The following is an 18,630-nucleotide window of genomic DNA, read 5'->3' on the forward strand; positions in this document are numbered from 1 at the left end:
TTAAAGGTTTCTTGGATTCGGTGATTATGGTGTCTGCCAGAGTGCTTGGAGCCCTCAGGAAGCACTAGGAGCATCCATTAACGGAGGTACCAAGTCGGGGTGCCAGGTGATCCGTTACAGGGTTATTTAGAGCTAGTTAGTCTTTTTGTCTAACATATAGTGGACAGGTGCTCTAGAAGGCACAACAGGGTTTCTTTACTCAGATAGTATTTCTGATAGTCATGGAGTAATCTAGTCTCCTTGTTCTCTTATTTTATTTTGTTTATGATATCAGAGGAATTAATGACATTTGACACTGCTCTATCAGTAGACTCACTCTCTATATTTTTATTCCTCGTTGGTCTCGTTATTCCTCGTTGGTCTTTGATGTGTCTGTGTGATTTACTAAATAGATATTGAGTGGATAGGATTATCACTACCAATCCTAGTAGCATCTTGCTACAAATCTTTCCTTTTTAATTGAAACAATATTCTGTTAAATCTAGCTACATTTTATTGAGTGAACTAATCCCAGTAACAGCATGAATTCTCTTAGTTACTGAAATATAGAGATAGTGACCCAGGGCAGGGTTCTCCAAACTCTCCGGATGTTGCTAAACTACAACTCCCATGAATCTCTGGCTATCTATTTCCTTCAACGAATCATGGGAGTTGTAGTTCGGCAACTTCTTGAGGGCCAGAGTTCAGAGAACCCTGAGCTAGACTAAAAGTACTGGATGCAATTTGGTAGTTTGTTATAAAACACCCATTGTTTTGTTACGTTGCTGTCTATAGTTTAGCATAAACATAAATTATAAGTTTTATGAGTATGCATACTTTATCTAGGAAATACCTCCCTTGGTCTCAATACTATTCTCTCAGAAGAATACGTTGGATGAATTTTCCAAGCACACAACAGCATAATGAATAACTAAGGAATGGGTTAACTAGCATGCCAAGCTGGACATGCGCAGTAGCGCCCTCTGGTGTCATGTAACCAGATAGCGTGTTGGTCTCACTCAGAGTTACTTGGCAGCTCCCATGCACTGATTAGGCCGGACGAAGCTCCAGCCACAGTGATCATGGAGCCCCTACATGTTATATGAGATCCCCCCACATGATCTGAGGACTCTACTGCTGGAACACATCGCCCTGCCCCCTGCAGCCCTTAGGGAGGAGGAGGCTGTGCTGAGGCCAGGAAGGAGCTTGGGAGCCGGGAGCCACCATGGAGCAGATCTCAGCCCTGGAGAAGAATGTGGCCGAGCTCACAGTTATGGATGTGTATGACATCGCCTCTGCAGTGGGACAGGAGTTCGAGAGGGTCATAGACCAGTATGGCTGCGAGGCTATAGGCAGGCTGATGCCCAAAGTGGTGAGGGTCCTGGAGATCCTGGAGGTATTGGTGAGCAGCAACAACATTAAGCCTGAGATGGAGGAGCTGAGGCTGGAACTGGACAGACTGAGGCTGGAGAGAATGGACAGGATAGAGAAAGAGAAGAAACACCAGAAGGTGAGCAGATGGGCTGTGATGTGGCATCTCAATATCCACTGATTGCAAGCTCACTTGGCCACTCCTGGGAGACAAGATGCTGTACCTAGGACTGACCACATGTGCCATAAACAGTTATGGCAGTGTCAGGAAACTAACATTGTTGGCAATCTTATCTTTGGTCCTCAGTGATTTGGAATGCAAACAGTGTAACAGTGTAACTGTGTAACCATGTCTGGTGCATGTGATCTCTCCTTCTGATGAGAGTGAAGATACACTGGAGTGGTAATATCAGTTTTATCAGCTGTGCTGCTCAGAACGCTGTACAGCAAGTGTGTGTGTGTGTGTGTGAACCAGATACTTAGAACGTTCTTCTATCGCACCCTCTGTTTATTTAATGAGAGACACTAGCAGCACTGAATAAACTTTATACATAGTAACCGTATTTATATCTAGAAAATCTAAATATCCCCGTGGAAAGGAGAAAGTAATACTATTCAGTGACATTTTAATGCATATAGGCTTCATATTTTTACTACATTATATATTTTATTTTTGCAAAGGGAAAATTATGCAACGCATCTATACACCATGAATGGATGGTTATTCATCATTGTACTATAGTGGTTTGTGATCGATAAGTTGACTGCCTAATTCTAACCTGTTGGTTATAAGGATTGTAGGAGTAGTAGTCCAACCAACGCTGGTATGCTGGAGATGGGAACCTCTGACTGAAGTGCTTTATGTAACTCTCATTGGCTTCAGTGATGATCTGTTCAGGTCTAACAGGATTATTCTCTAAAGTAGGAATTCTAAGAAAATTCAAAGTTAAATTAAAATTGGAAATATTCTCAGCTGTGCATCCTGTTTGGCTACTTTGGCCTTAAATGTGAAACTCCTCTTAAATCCACTCTTAATTCTCTCTTTGGTGAATAACCTTGTAAATGACAAATTCAGTTTATGACCAAGCTGTATTCCTTATTTTGATTAAATAGCATAGTTGCTGTCATAGTAAAATAAATACTGCATTAAACATAGCTAATATATTATGACCTGCTGGAATGATGCCGTGTTTATCCTCATTTTATGATTATACTTGCAAGGCATACTGCAGTGTGGGACATGTTTAACCAGACATGTAAAATGGTTTATGCATTTTGTTGTTCAAAACATTTCTTTCCAATGAGGTTACCTGTCTTATTGAGGTAAATGTGGTCAAATTTCATGTTTTTGGTGTGGATACATGTAGGACTGCTTTAAAGTTTTGGTGCATATGTATAACCATGCCTGACTGCGGTCATTGGTGTTTTACAAGTGCTTTGTGGAACCCAAAATGAGAAATGTTTGCGTTCTTCTTCCCCAAACATGATGCGTTTTTTTGTTTTTTGTTTTCTTGCTGCCTCCATTCTTTATTATAGTGTCTGCAAGGAGGGATTTGGCAGTGAGTGAAGGGTTAATGGATAGTTCCTATAGCAGGCTTCCTCAAACTCCGGCCCTCCAGATGTTGCTGAACTACAACTCCAATGATTCTATGAATTGAATAGATAGACTGAGAATCATGGGAGTTGTAGTTCAGCAACATCTGGAGGGCTGGAGTTTTGGGAAGCCTGTCCTATAGGAATAATGGGTGAACCTGTATGTCCTGCCTCTCTCCTATGTGTAGCCAGTGAGGAGTTAATGAATAATTTACTGGAGATTCAGCAGGTGCTTGTCTACAATGCAAGACCTGCTCCATAGAAGCATAGTTCAATGGTACAGGGACCCCCTGTCAACCAGGAGAAAGCCTTGTTCTTATCAGCACACCATGTACAACGGTGTGTGGGTTAAAATAATGGATTAATAGGCATACATGTGCTTGCCTTTTAGACTTTTTGTAGTGCTGGAAGAAGCCCATTTCCCTTGATATTTCATCTATGCCAGGGGTGGGCAATCTGCGTCCCTCCAGATGTTTTGGACTACATCTCCCTTGATGCTTTGCTAGCATTATGGCACTAAGAGCATTATGGGAGATGTATTCCAAAACCTCTGGAGGGCCGCAGATTGCCCACCCCTGATCTATGCCATTCCCTCAATTTTAAGACATGGCTATAATGGTAGGTGGGTGTTCATGAAATGTTCCCTGTTTATAAAAACAATTTCAGCAGACAATGATTCTCTTCTATACAGTGAAAGGCCTCACTGCCATACCAAGTGGAAGGATATTACTGAAGCTCAATCTTGCGAATTGCTGTGGTTCATGGGCTAGAGTACTGAAGAGAGCAATGACAAGTGTTTCAGTGTCTTTCACAGATTAAGTAACTCTCTAATGTGATGACAGTGGCTGCTATGAATGCATTATAGATGCATGCTATGCGGAGATGTTGCATGTAGCATATCTAAAGAAGCCGATGGTGGCAGTGATGGTGAATTGCAAACATGCAGTCTGATTACTGAAGAAGTATAACTTTGGCTCATAGAGTACTAGTGTTCACAAGATGCAAATATTTTGTACTCCTTAAAACATGAAAAGCCCTTAAAAATGTACAGGTCTTTTTAAAATGTTTCGGGTTTTTTCTTCTCCAATTTATCAATTCATCTCGCTGCTAATTCACTAAAATAAAATATAAAAGTGTAGGGATCAATAATCTAGACACTAATGTTTCTCTTATGATGTTTTAATCTTCTAGGAGCTCGAGTTAGTGGAGGACGTATGGAGGGGAGAAGCACAGGACCTTTTGGGTCAAATAGCTCAGCTTCAGGAGGAGAACAAGCAGCTCCTGTCAAACCTCTCTTTGAAGGATGGAAATTTCACAGAGGAGGAGTTCCAGAAGCATGAAGGTAAATAAAAATAAGAAAAATAACATTGGTGAGAAACTAACATTTTAAGTAAGACCTTATAAATATTTAACAATTGTTTCCCTCTTATCTCATGAGATAAGGTCGTTTTTAGGTGGCTTATTGATAGATGGTATGGCTTAACTTTATAAATCATAAAATCAAGCGTTTTACTACCCTTTTTTTCAGTACCAAGGCTCCCTTAGTGCTCCTTACCTCTCCACCTTCTGCGACATCATGGAGGAGACATGTCCTCCTCTGCCGATGTTCAATGCTTCTCAAAGAGCTCGTAGAATTGCCATATTACTATGTACTAGGGCAGTCTAATTCCAATTGGAAATATGGCAGATGTTCTATTTTCATTTTTGATTTGTTGGATTTGATTTTGACTATTTTGTACACAATTTCACACTGTGTGGGGTGGGGTGGGGTGGGGGGGGGGGGCATGAGGGTGGGGGCGACCTATTAACACAAGTTTGTTTTCCTGGCATTATAGTGGTCCTTTTAATGTGAGCACTGCACGTAGCTCATCTGTCAATCTGAGACCACTAATTCTGGCCCCAGCTGGCAGATGGTACCCTCAGGTATTGAAAGATACACTTTTTTTTTTTATTTTTATTTTTTTAGCTGGGGCAGGCTCAGAATCATGGCGGCTGAGGACAATCACCCACATTATTTAAATGGATTTAATGGGCTATCTGCAACAACCCTAACTGTGACCCCAGCTGACATAGGGGAACCTTAAATATCCAGTAATACCTGGGGGTCCCAGGGAACCAGCTGGGACTTATCCCAGCCAGTAGTTTTATTGCATGGTAGTTTATACTACGAATGGGCTTTGAGTCCCTGAGCTGCATGACAGCATAAATAGTTTGCAATCCTTAAAGTTACCTACAGTCACCAGAACAATTACAGCTTATTGTGTTTGTTCTGGTGAGTAGAATAATTCCCTTCAGGCTTTTTGTACTAAACACTGTCTTTTGAGAAAAAATAGGCAATGTTTAGATCAGTGTTTCCCAACCCAGTCCTCAAGGCACACCTACCAGTCCAGGATTTAAGGATTACCCAGTTTTGTCTAAGGTGTTTTTTCTTTTTTTAAATCCTGGACTGGTAGGTGTGCCTTGAGGACTGGGTTGGGAAACACTGGTTTAGATTACTGCCATGGACACCTCCAGAGAAGGATTGTCCAGGGCTGCATGTTGCTGCACCCCGACCCACCTCCTTGGCTAAGATTATCAGAATTGACAAGCTAAGCCAACCGAATGCTTTTATATGGAATAGGTAAGTAAATCAACTTTCTCACCGAACTGTGGGGCTGATGACCTAAACGGTGGTTTTAGAGCTATAGTGTCAGGAATACATGTTTGTGTTACTGACACTATAGTGCTCCTTAATGTGGAAAGTATTCATATTTTATTATACAATATCGGAATGTGTGTTTATGTGTAAAAAAAAAAACAAATCAAATTTAAAAATGTTGTAGATTTGGAGTATCCCATGCAGGAATCTAATGGTTAGGTGTATGCTCCTGAAAGATCCGATTCTTCCACAGATTTGAGGAAACCATCTAACTTTAAAGGGACACAATATTCACAAGAACAACTACAGCTTAATGCACTTTACATTTTTTTTTTATATATACACACATATATGTGTCTGTGCGTTTTGTATTTATTTATATATGTGTGTCTTTTTCTTTTCTTTTAAATTTTATATATATATATATATATATATATATATATATATATATATATATATATATATATGTTTGTATTTACTTTTTTAAACTCGTATACTATGTTTAGATTTTACAGCCAGGCTTACACAGTGCCAAACAGACGCTGTGTTTAAATATAGTCCAACTTGTGGTTATGTCCAGACAACAGTACCCTTCCACTCTATTCCCTGAGAATAGAACAGCTCAGGCAGGAAAAAGTGAAGCGTTTCCAGCTGATGGTATAAACAGATCAGACAAGTTTTACTCATTGTTATTACGGCTGTTTCCTTTCCTTGTGGTCTCCCTTTAAGGAAGTAGTCTGGGATGGGAGCAGAATCCACTGAAGAATGATTCATTATTCATTTATCAGTCTCAGGACTTGTTCCTAGTACTGATAACAAATTGATGATATTTAAATTGCGAGGATAACGCTTCACATATTTACGTATTGACTACTGTGGTGTGAACTGTTACATTAAAAAAGAAAGCAATTAAACAATATTCATATGAATATCAATATTTCAAGTGTAGGTAAAATTAGTTCGGCCCACTCACAAATTTACAGTGGAATAGTAGATTTGTGTTACTTTATAATATTTTATAATGGTTCTGTAAGTTAACAACTGATTTACAAAATAGACAAAAAGGAAAACAAACTTGGCTTTTATAACTTTTAAATAATCTTACAAGCCCATGTCGTGATACACACACACACACACACACACACACACACACACACTCTCACTCTCTCTCTCTCTCTCTCCCCAGTTAAAAACAATACTCTGTAGCACAGATATTACCAGGAAAGAGGGGAGTTTGTTTGTCTTTTGTTATTTTTGTCTGTGTATTTTTTTTTTTACCCAGAGTGCTCGGTAATATTGAGACAGAAATAAACGTTACAGTTCTATAATTTGTGACCGTGCCAATTTTACAACCCAGTGTACGGATGTTGCAGTGAGTACAACACATGGTTAGACATGGTATGCCCACACAGCAATTCCTCATGTCCGCAAAAAAAAATACTAATGACTTTTTAAAACTGTGTTGTGTACGTTTTACAGTTTTAAGCACCAATCATTGTCAGCAAGAATACTGAGAAATCTCCAAAGGAAAAAACTGTCTGAAAGAGATTCATTCTGTTTTTAACTTACAAATTTTCTACCATTTGTTGTTTTAGTGAAACCCTTTAAAGGGACACTATAGTCACCTGAACAACTTTAGCTTAATGAAGCAGTTTTGGTGTATAGAACATGCCCCTGCAGCCTCACTGCTCAATCCTCTGCCATTTAGGAGTTAAATCCCTTTGTTTATGAACCCTAGTCACACCTCCCTGCATGTGACTTGCACAGCCTTCCATAAACACTTCCTGTAAAGAGAGCCCTATTTAGGCTTTCTTTATTGCAAGTTTTGTTTAATTAAGATTTTCTTATCCCCTGCTATGTTAATGGCTTGCTAGACCCTGTGTGTGATTAAAGTTCAATTTAGAGATTGAGGTACAATTATTTAAGGTAAATTACATCTGTTTGAAAGTGAAACCCGTTTTTTTTCATGCAGGCTCTGTCAATCATAGCCAGGGGAGGTGTGGCTAGGGCTGCATAAACAGAAACAAAGTGATTTAACTAGTAAATGACAGTGAATTGAGCAGTGAAATTGCAGGGGAATGACCTATACACTAAAACTGCTTTATTTAGCTAAAGTAATTTAGGTGACTATAGTTTTCCTTTAATCTTTAAAAATCTGAAACAAGGTGACAAAAGACCATCGCCAAGAGGAGGGTAGGAGAGAAACTAATAGAGATCTAGTAGAGATCACAAAGGAAACAATAAAAAAGGGCAGTAAGAAAATAAATAACTGAAATCTAAAAGGACTGGATCATTTTCTAGTTGTGAACCCACTAGTGATTCATCAGTTTCTTCTCTTGGCTCAGTATCTACTAACAGAATCAGACACGAATTCTGAGCATTCCAGTAAATCAAGGGGAAATCACAGTTCCTCTGTTTTGGGTATAGAATAAAATGAATTAATGTCTTCCTTATATAAAAAACCTCCAAGGCACTACATCAAAGGAGAAGACTGGAACTTCTAGAAGAGGGAGAAGAAGTCAAGCAAATTATAAGAGGAATAACGATAGGGAAATCTACAAATAAACACTGATAACATACAGAATATTTCTGGATATGAACTCGCACAACTGGAGATGACTACCATCTAATGTTTGACACCTACGTCAGATTATTTTTATAACCCAGCTTCCATTCTGTATGTGAGGTTTCATCTAGTATGGTTGATGTAGAACAATCATCTAGGCTCCAGACTTTACACAGCAATGTCTCTTCAGGTTTAATTGACTTTGAGAACGATGACCACCGTTTAATCAGCTCTGAAAAATCTATCCACTGTGAAGATGAATGTTACAAAATAGGGGAATCCTGAAATGTAAATGAATATTTTCATTTGCCAGCTACTAATACAGTGTTCGATGATCTTACTTTTAGAGGCTGGTGTAATGTTGTAGATTTGGAATATCCCATGCAGGAATAATGGTTAGGTGTATGATCCTGAGAGACCCAATTCTTCCACAGATTTGAGGAAACCATCTAACTTTAAATGGACACTATAGTCAGAAACCAAAGGCTTTACAAGACCTACGGTTGAATGAAACCATTGTGGTTAGACAATCAGACAAAGGCAAAATTGTGATAATGAGTGAGAAGGAATATAAATTTGAAGCCATTAGACAACTGCCTGATTAGCACACATATGTAAAACTCTTTCGAGATCCAACAAACAACTTTGTAAAATCTTTTTTGGAATTGTTTAATTGCGGCTTGTCCTGGGGTGTACTGGCTAATAAAGAAAGCCAATATATCATCAACACCCATCCGAGTGTACCCCACAGTTTACCTCCATCCAAAAATTCACAAATCGGTTGCAAACCCCCCTGGTCACCCTATAGTGGCGGGGATTGGTTCATTAGGGGAGGAAAACACGTTGCATTTTATGGTAAAATTTTCACTGATCTTGGAATGGAACCTAGGAAACTGGTTGATTTTGTGAAAAAATTAATTAAAATAAGTACAATTTGTCTCTTACAGTAGTCAGTGATCATTCTCAGATTATATTCTTGAATTTATGTTCATTACACTCTCAGAAGAAAGCAATATTGTAACTGAAATCTATAGAAAACCTACGGCAGAAAATGTTCTATTTCTGGCTTTAACCCCTTAAGGACCAAACTTCTGGAATAAAAGGGAATAATGACATGTCACACATGTCATGTGTCCTTAAGGGGTTAAGAAGCCATTCAACACCTGTTTCTTCTGGCACCTCAATTGGGGATTTAATTCTGGTTAGACGCAACTGCTCAGATGATGCCAGACCAACTGCTCAGAGCTTCATGTTAACCAATTGAAAAACGTCTTGAAGGCAGATGATGTAGACCAGATCTTGTTACAAGAGGTTATGAAAAAGCTGAGAAACGTATCAGGAAGTCCCTCCTGTTAGAGCTGAATAAATCTTCAAAATGTTGGAATGATGAATTTCCATCCATTTGTTCCCAGTTCAGTGCTGAGTACTTTACTATTACCAAAATCCTACACAAACCTCTTACAATTTAAAAATGTTATGAATCATTATTACAAGCAATTCAAATTCTATTAGATGTAGTTCACATAGGGCCCGACCTTGGGCTTTCTAGTTTTTTCCAGCTACATTGATTTTTAGCAATCCTTTACGATAAGATGTAGCTACATTGCAAAGGAATGTTCAAATGTGGCTGCCGCTGCAAGTGTTGCAATTTTGTTACAAAAAGGCCAAACGTTCTATTTATTGTCGTATAACAAAGCTTATAAAATTTCTCATTTTATTAACTATAAAACCAAGTAAGTTGTGTACCTCAGTTACTTGCTTGAAGTGCAATATCCAATATGCTGGCCAAACCCAGTGCAAACTAAGGGAACACCTCACGGAACATAATTTAAAGGAACACTATAGTCACCTAAATTACTTTAGCTAAATAAAGTAGTTTTAGTGTATAGATCATTCCCCTGCAATTTCATTGCTCAATTCACTGTCATTTAGGAGTTAAATCACTTTGTTTCTGTTTATGTAGCCCTAGCCACACCTCCCCTGGCTATGATTGACAGAGCCTGCATTAAAAAAAAATGGTTTCACTTTCAAACAGATGTAATTTACCTTAAATAATTGTATCTCAATCTCTAAATTGAACTTTAATCACATACAGGAGGCTTTTGCAGGGTCTAGCAAGCTATTAACATAGCAGGAGATAAGAAAATCTTAATTAAACAGAAATTGCAATAAAGAAAGCCTAAATAGGGCTCTCTTTACAGGAAGTGTTTATGGAAGGGTGTGCAAGTCACATGCAGGGAGGTGTGACTAGGGTTCATAAACAAAGGGATTTAACTCCTAAATGGCAGTGGATTGAGCAGTGAGGCTGCAGGGGCATGTTCTATACACCAAAACTGCTTAATTAAGCTAAAGTTGTTCAGGTGACTATAGTGTCCCTTTAAAACATGGTAAATAAATGCCAACTGCACTCCCAGTACTTCTAATAAATATATACTTTAATAAATATCACATAAAAAAATAAATAATAATCAGATAATGTATGTACACATATACATCCAGGTATATATATTTAACCCATATATAGTAGATCGGAGGCGGCGCTTGACTACTGAAGCGAATGGTCGCATGGCTGAGGAGCTCCGGGCCACTACAACCAAAAAAACAGCGTTTCGACCCCTACCAACGGGTTAATCCATCCCCGTGGGAACCCCGAAGCATACCGGCACCAAAATGGGGCGGAAAACTAAAAAACTTAAACCAGACAAACCCAGAATGGACTTACACATCGACGAACTCTGGCGGCAGGCCCAGGGCGCAACTAGCTCCAAAATGGCGTCCATGCATGGAGGATGCTCAGACTTTTACGAGGAAACATCCGATGAAGCAGAGGAGATGACCCCTCCGGCCCAGCCACAGCAGCCACCGAATCGGAGACAGCCCCAGCCAACCGCGGTAAAAACCACGCCGGTAAGCGTGGAGGCAATCACGGAACTGATGGCGGAACACCACCAAAAAATCTCGGCCGATGTGGCTTCACTCAGGGAGGCCTTGCAGGGCCTAGACGGCACCATAGAAACCCACGGCGGGCAAATAAAGGAGCTGCAGCAAGCTATTACAGAGCTTAAACAGCAAAACGAAAAGACTGAGCTGAAACTCGCCACGATGGAAAACAACCGCCGCCTGAAACACTTAAAAATCAGGGGCGTTAAGGATGATATACTTGATGCTGAACTGCCTCATTTCGCACGCAGGCTCCTCACAGCGCTGCTGACCCCGAAGTCTGCTAAAGCAGTGACGCTGGAAGGCTTATTCCGCATCCCAAAGCCTGCAACAGCCCCAGCCATGGCTACAAAAGATGTGATCCTCCAATTCCAAACCCAGAGGGACAGAACCGCAGTCCAGACAGCTGCCAGAGAACACCCAACCTACCTTTTCGAGGACATGAACCTTGAGTTCTATGCGGATCTCTCTGGGGCCACCCTGGCATGGAGGAGAGCCCTGCGGCCATTTACTGCCCACCTGCGAACACACCACGTGAAGTACCGCTGGGGCCCTGCGCACACCCTGCAGGTTACCAAAGGCGAATCCACGCACACCATTTGGTCCCTGCAGGAAGCAACGATGGCCCTGAGGCATCTAGGCCTACCCCTGGACATGCCTAACTTGTCTAAGCCTCCAACGAGTCTCACACACCCTCCACGCTGGGCAACTGCTAACGCCCCGGAATTTGTCCCCAGGCGGCCATCTGACCTGCCGGCAGATGCGGCCACAACCTGAACTTCAACGAAGGCTGAAGGCCCCATAGCCCAGGGTTCTTGCCCATACCCACAGGAACTTTTGCCTGAACAACTACCTGCATTTCTGAGGTTCTTATGTTCCCGGTCCCGAATGTTTGTGACTTCCTATGGACGACCACTACCAGAGCAATTACTGCCCCACCATATATATAGCACTTCAGGACAGTTGGCTGACAGTACCCTGCGCTCCCAAACACGACCTCCACCACGCTGAGCCACGGACTGACCTACTTCCCTAAGCGAGCGAATGGTGTCGGGGAACGGCTTGCAGCTCCTTTTCTTATTGTACCAGCGCCCATCCGGGTGAGTGCGGGACTTATTAAGTGCATATGTAGTTTTTATACGCTGTATAACTAGCGGCGATTATGTACCCTTCTTTTTGTTCTAGCGGTAGGACAGCCTGCCACCACGCATCTCACACTACCCCCTTGCTTGGGAGGTAGGATGTACTACATACACCTAACACTGCAAGCCCAATCCTTACACGCTATAATCTGGTTATTATTTATCCCGTTTTTAGCCAACGCTTCTCACTAGCATACTGTAAATATCTCTCACTAAATTACTAGCCCAGCTGACCGAACCGCGGACGTCATAGCCCAGTTAAATGTCAGCCTGCTTATGACATATAAACGTACAAAGCTTCTCATGCAGTTGTTTCACTACCAAAGACCATTCGGCTTCATTTAAGCCTGGTTTTCTAACATGCATGTCATGCCATCTACCCTCCTCCTCACTCTCCCAGACAGGGCACAGCAACACTAGCACTGACAGCACAACTGTCTACCCGAGTCCAGATGTTACACAGGGCATAACTCCTCTCATCCACCTACACTGTACTTGAGCATTATGATAGTTGCCCTTACTATTATTTCACCAATTTTATTACCCACCACGATTTGTATATATGCTTTTATTTAACTTCAGTGTACAACCATTCGACGTTTATGTATTGCCTGTTTACCTCTCAATCTAAAAAAGTGCTAGTATTTAAATGCCATACCTGTGAAATGCTGTAATACTTTACGACTTGCAAATGCTATTGTGGCATAGTGAGTTGCTATGTTTACGTTAGCACACAAAAATAAAGAATTACATATATAGTAGATCCACAGTCTAGTTGAATGATTTGAAAACATAGAGAATTATCAGGGCACAATATAAGTATACATTATGCGCATATAAACATATTTTGAATATCAGTAAGAAAAATATTAATTCCCCTGTGGGTTGACGTTTGGAAACCTGTAGTGAGGGTAAAATTTCTTTCTTTTCCTTTCAAGATATACAAAGGTGTTTTGCTCCTATGAGAGGACTGGAGGAGATATTAAATCTATCCAAAACAAGAGAGCAGCATTCTGGATATTTCAATAGAACACAAGACGCCCTCATGTCATTAAGATAGAAAATTATATTTATATCTCTATTTAATAATTTATTTGGTGTCTTCTCTTTTGCTAACTTTTTTGTATTATACACCATTTTTTTTAATTTCTCCAGTTCTTTCTTTTCTTCCTTTTTTTTATTTTTTATTTTTTTTTAATCTTCTTCGACGTATCTTTCTGTTTTTCTATTATTCACTAGCCGCCTTTAGATGGAGCTAGTGTTAATGTATTTACATTTGATTTGTGTATCTCATAGGTTTGGTAGTGGGGTGGAGTTTTTCACATCTATGGTTTACCGGGATGGTTTAAACAGCTTCAACCCAGATGTCCAAAATGCTTGGTTGTTTTTGTTTTCCACCTATTTGATTGTAGGCCCAATAAACTTTAGCTTGATCTTAGTGAGTGCTTCTTTTGGCATTGTTTTCTTTCTTTCTTTTTTTTTTATTCTCTCCAAATACCATGGTCTCCCTGCCAAGGGTCTCTTCTAAGATTGGGTGAGTGGAGGTATTTTTTAAAAAGATTTTTCCCATCTCCCTTACCTCTGAAATTTTTTTTATATCCTCGTATATAAGCACTTACTTTTTGGGCAGCATATTTTTTCTATGTATGCCCGATTCTGTTTCAATTTTTAATAGGAGACAAACCAAAGTCAGAACTGGATGCAAGCAGCAAACTAAAAATATCTGAGGTGGAGTGGAAAACAATCACACTGTCTGAGCACAATGACAGACAGGCTTATAAAACCACTCATTAAGGATGGCATTCACATGCTCGTATGTCATTTGCAACAGAATGACACTGCTGCAGCTATTCACGAGCAAGTATTACTACTTCATCTAGAACAGAGATAACAATGAGGTGGACGCCCAGCTTTTGCACAGTTGCAACAACTCCCATGATGCTTCACCACCCTTAAAGGAACACTCAGGGCTACCATCAGTGGCTACGGCCGGCCAGTAACCTGTTCTCTTCTTTTCTTTCTAATTTCTCCCTTTCCTTCTATTTCTTTCATCTCCTTTTTCTCCCTACCCTCTCCTTTATTTTCCTTTCCCATCCTCGTTTCTTAAAATGTTCATAATCTTGATCCCATAAGATGCGATAAAGTTTGAAGAGAGTCTAAGAACGAGCCCCAAACCTTTGAGACTATTGAATCCCCACACTTTTTTATCACTATCAAAAAAGCATGTCAATTCTTTTTCCAATTAAATCATTTAAAAAAAAAAAAAAAATTGGCTGGGGAAATTACTAGAATCAAAAAAATTATAACTAATAGATATGTTATGTTTAGGTTTCTTAGCTTTAGTACACAAGAAATTATCTGTTGGCGGAAAAACCCATTGAATTACAAGATAACTCTGCAAAAAATCATGAAGCCCCTCAAAAGTAAGTTGAATGGGCTCACTGGATTTATATCCAGGTTATATAAAATCCCATAAAAGGTAGCAGGTTGACCTGAGGAGGATTTTACATTTGGGAATAAGTGCAAATACTGGATTTACTTTTTTAAACATTTGTTTTATTTAATAAATAGTTTTTATTGGATCCATTTTGTGCCCAGCCTGGTTCTGCTACTTCTGCATCCATCCAAAGGGGTTGTGTCACCCCATAAATTGACACCAAGCCTTCCAACCTCAAAGCCAGGATTTTAAGGCTCTATTCAAGGTGAGCTTAGCATTGAACTAGCCATTAGAGGGATTCTATAGTACCAGGAAAACAAAGCTGTTTTCCTGGCACTATAGGCTTCCTACAGTGCTCCCCTCCCTCGCACCCCCCTCCTTCCGCAGAACTGAAGGGGTTAAAACCCTTTAGTCACTTACCTGAATCCAGCGCTGAGGGACATAGGTCAGGCTCCGCCCACGCTCCTCCTGATGTTAGCGTGGGAGACCTAATGCGCATGCGCGGCAATGGCCCCACTCCCATTAGGATTTTCCCATAGGAAAGCATTATTCAATGGGGATTTCGGAAATGCTTGAAGTCCGCATGCATAGCGTGAGGACATCCAGTGTCACTTATATTATTATGAAAACTGTGGGCAATCAGTATAAAATTGCAGAACCTGATTTTGTACAAGAATAACAATAGTATTTTTATATTAGTAAAACAAACTAAAAAAAAAAACACCGTTTTGCCAATGTCCTGTATTTCCACATTTCAGGCATGTCTGAGAGAGAGAGAGAAGTAATGAAAAAGTTGAAGGAAGTTGTGGACAAACAGAGGGATGAGATAAGAGCCAAAGACCGAGAACTTGTACTCAAGAGTGAGGATGTAGAAGCCGTGAGTGTCTGAATATTGAATATTCCAGTATGAATTGTATTCTAATTTACTGTGAAAAGATAATACTTGGAAATGGTTTTTAACATGTCTCTTTAAATCAAGCATACCATTGACAAAACAAACCGGTTATTCACTAAAGTGACTAAATTTCGGATTTAAGGCCAACATTTCCAAATTTAAAATCTATCGAACTTAAATATTTTTCATTTGGGTGTTTTAGACCTCAAATTTTAAAATATTTTTAAATTCCCATTGAACTCAGGTTTTAGTGAATAACCCAATGTGTTGTTCGTTCCTGGTGGCATAATGAAGCATAACGGGAGCTACCTTTTGGCCACCCCAATTCAACTTGTTGTGCCAAGACAAATTAATGAATACTTATATCCATTTCTTCTAGGAAGCTATTGGTTTTTATTTATATAGCTTACTTTTACTTTGTAAGCGTAATATACTTATTTGTCTCTCTATGGTGCAGTTACAACAGCAACAGAACCGCCTCATGAAAATTAATCATGACTTGCGGCATCGTATTACGGTGGTGGAAGCTCAAGGGAAGTCATTGATTGAACAGAAGGTAGAGCTGCAGGCCTATCTACAAACTAAGGAGCAGGAATCCAGTAACATGAGAACAGAGATTGTCAAACTGAGGGAACGGCTGAATGGAGACCAGCAACCAAATGGAGAGGAGAAAAAGGTAGAGGCATAGTGAGCTACGATGTAGACCCTGAAAAGATTATTGAAAATATTTAACCAATAGCTGTTAGGATTATTTTTGGCTTTTGCTGTATGTCAAGGACCGGTTTGGACACCACTGGTGTGAGGACCAAGTCTCCTCAGTGTTATCTGTCCTATATAACTTATTTGCATGAATTAAGCATTACATGTAGTTATATGTTCTGTTTATATATGCATACATTATTGGCAGTTTTGATTTAATACTTGTCTACACCAATTATTTTTCAATGCTCCTTATTCATTTGAATCATACTAATGCTCTTCCAGCAAGCATCATTTATAGATTATGGATTCAAACCACAATGAAATAAACCTATATCTATAGGAACTTTTCAAACAGTGTAACCAATACAGTGTGCTGTAGTTTTGGTGTCAAGAGTGCTCTGGTATTCTCAACCCTTCAGCTTTCTCTGCACTGCAGGGTTTAGTTTAGGAGAGCTAACAGAAACTCCTAGTAGGAATTTCTGACTCTTCACATTAGTAAAGTAGAGGCCTCCAGTGGACCTTGGGTAAGAACTAAGAAGCCAAGTAATTCTAGAACAGTTTGACTGCTTACAACTGGGGAATGCCAGGGCACTCCTAGCCTCTTAACTACTACAGTATAACTAAAAGTATTAAACATAAATTACAGGGATACTGACTTCAGGAGAAATGGATCCATAAAAAACAGTAATCAAGGGATTCAAAATAAACCTTTTTTTTTATTATGCAAGGTTTTTATTTTGAAGCATGCGTAAAGTTACAAGCAAGATGATATAAAGTAACATGTCATACATTTTAAATCTTTAACGGTTCTCTTTTGCCATGTAGAACTTGAGCAGTTGCATAATGGCAGACCGGATAGTATAGCTGGGATAGCCCGCACGATCATTGTAGTAACCTGTCATAGGTCGACAGCCTGGGTTCAAGTGAAGTTGCGTACAGTACTGCACCCTCATTTGTGGCTTGGGGTCAGGGAAGTTAACTTCTTTTCAACTGAGAGCGTGTATACTGGAGATATACGTGACAGTTTGTCAACTAGCGATGAGTGATCCACTCAAGTTGTCATGTGTTAATGCTATTCTATGGTGCCAGGCGTCTCCTGTACCATTCTTTTCACTTTGGTCTCCCTCCTGTCTATCGAGCTGTATCTGATCTGTGTAACTATGCTCGTCCGATTGACTAGATTGTCTGAAAAGTATTTCTTTGTCGTGTGTTGTCTGGGCATTGCTGGCGTTATCTCCTGAGTGTCTCTTTTTACTTGTCTGCAGCCCTTGTCTGCAGCTCATTCTCTAATGGAAGGTATAGTCTTCTGTTTCCAGTGGCATGGTATGAGGCTGCCCGCCGCATTGATCAAGTGGGGCATCACTGTTTTCTTGTATTTTCTGATTTGGCATAGGTGTGATGTGCAGTAGGTAGGACTCCAGAGTGAGGTCTATGCTTGCCTCCGTTATTGTGGAGATGATCTTGTGTATTGCCTCCTAGAAGGGCTGTATCTTTCGGCAGCTCCACCAAATGTGGAATAGCATGCTTGGTTATCCCTCACACCTCCAGCATGCTGGGTCGCAGTTAAGGCCCATATTGGATAGCCACTCTGAGGTTTTATCCGACAGTTTCGCTGGCATCCATATTCCCAGGTACTTTAAGGCCTCTTCACACCACGTGAGGGGGAATGCGGTGCATAGTGCTCATCCTATATTTCCGATTTTTGTGTAGTTTATTTTTTGGCAGGCCAGTAGGTTGTACGTATCAAATTCTTGCATAATCTCATTTAGTGATGTTCGTGACAAAGAAAAGGAGGTCGTCCATGTATGCTGTTAGTTTACTCTCTCCCCATGGCCCATTTATGCCCTCCACCTGAGTGTTGCTTCTTATCGCGTTGATGAATGGCTCCAGGCTGATGACAAATCGTAGGTGTGACAGGGGGCATCCTTGGCGAGTACAGTTTTGTATGTCGAATGGTTGGAATAGGATTCCATTGACCCATACTCTCGCAGCCGGCTTAGAGTAGAGGGCCTGTATCCACGATAGCACGTGCGATCCGAATCCCTCCTCTCGGAGCACTGTCATGAGGAAGGACCCTGTCACCCTGTCAAATGCCTTCTCCACATCTGTGGATATTAGTAGTGAGGGGGTTGAGTGAGTCTTGGCAACATGTACCAGGTTGATCACTTTCACCGTGTTGTCTCGCGCCTCCTGTCCACTGAAAAATCCTAACTAGTCCGGGTGTATGATCTTCGGTAGGAAGGATTGGTTGCGGAGAGCCAGTATCTTCGTGAAGAGTTTGAGGTCAGCGTTCAACAGGGAGATCGATCTACAGCTGGCACATGCCGCGGAGTCCTTTCCCTCCTTTGTCAGCACTACTATGTGGGC

General features: G+C 40.5%; 1 protein-coding gene across 3 annotated transcripts in view; it reads left to right on the top strand.

Annotated features, from left to right (window-relative positions):
* Window positions 1-977: 977 nt before the first annotated feature.
* Window positions 978-18,630, top strand: part of RILPL1 (Rab interacting lysosomal protein like 1) — a 44,653-nt gene continuing 27,000 nt past the window's right edge. For all 3 annotated transcript variants that reach the window (XM_063457005.1, XM_063457006.1, XM_063457007.1), the window contains exons 1-4: window positions 978-1,489; window positions 4,135-4,285; window positions 15,425-15,543; window positions 16,019-16,237. In XM_063457005.1, coding sequence (XP_063313075.1) covers window positions 1,205-1,489; window positions 4,135-4,285; window positions 15,425-15,543; window positions 16,019-16,237 — 774 coding nt within the window. In that variant the 5' untranslated portion in view covers window positions 978-1,204. The remainder of the gene's footprint in view (window positions 1,490-4,134; window positions 4,286-15,424; window positions 15,544-16,018; window positions 16,238-18,630) is intronic.

This window comes from Pelobates fuscus, chromosome 5 (assembly GCF_036172605.1).
Source record: "Pelobates fuscus isolate aPelFus1 chromosome 5, aPelFus1.pri, whole genome shotgun sequence".
Lineage (NCBI taxonomy): Eukaryota > Metazoa > Chordata > Amphibia > Anura > Pelobatidae > Pelobates > Pelobates fuscus.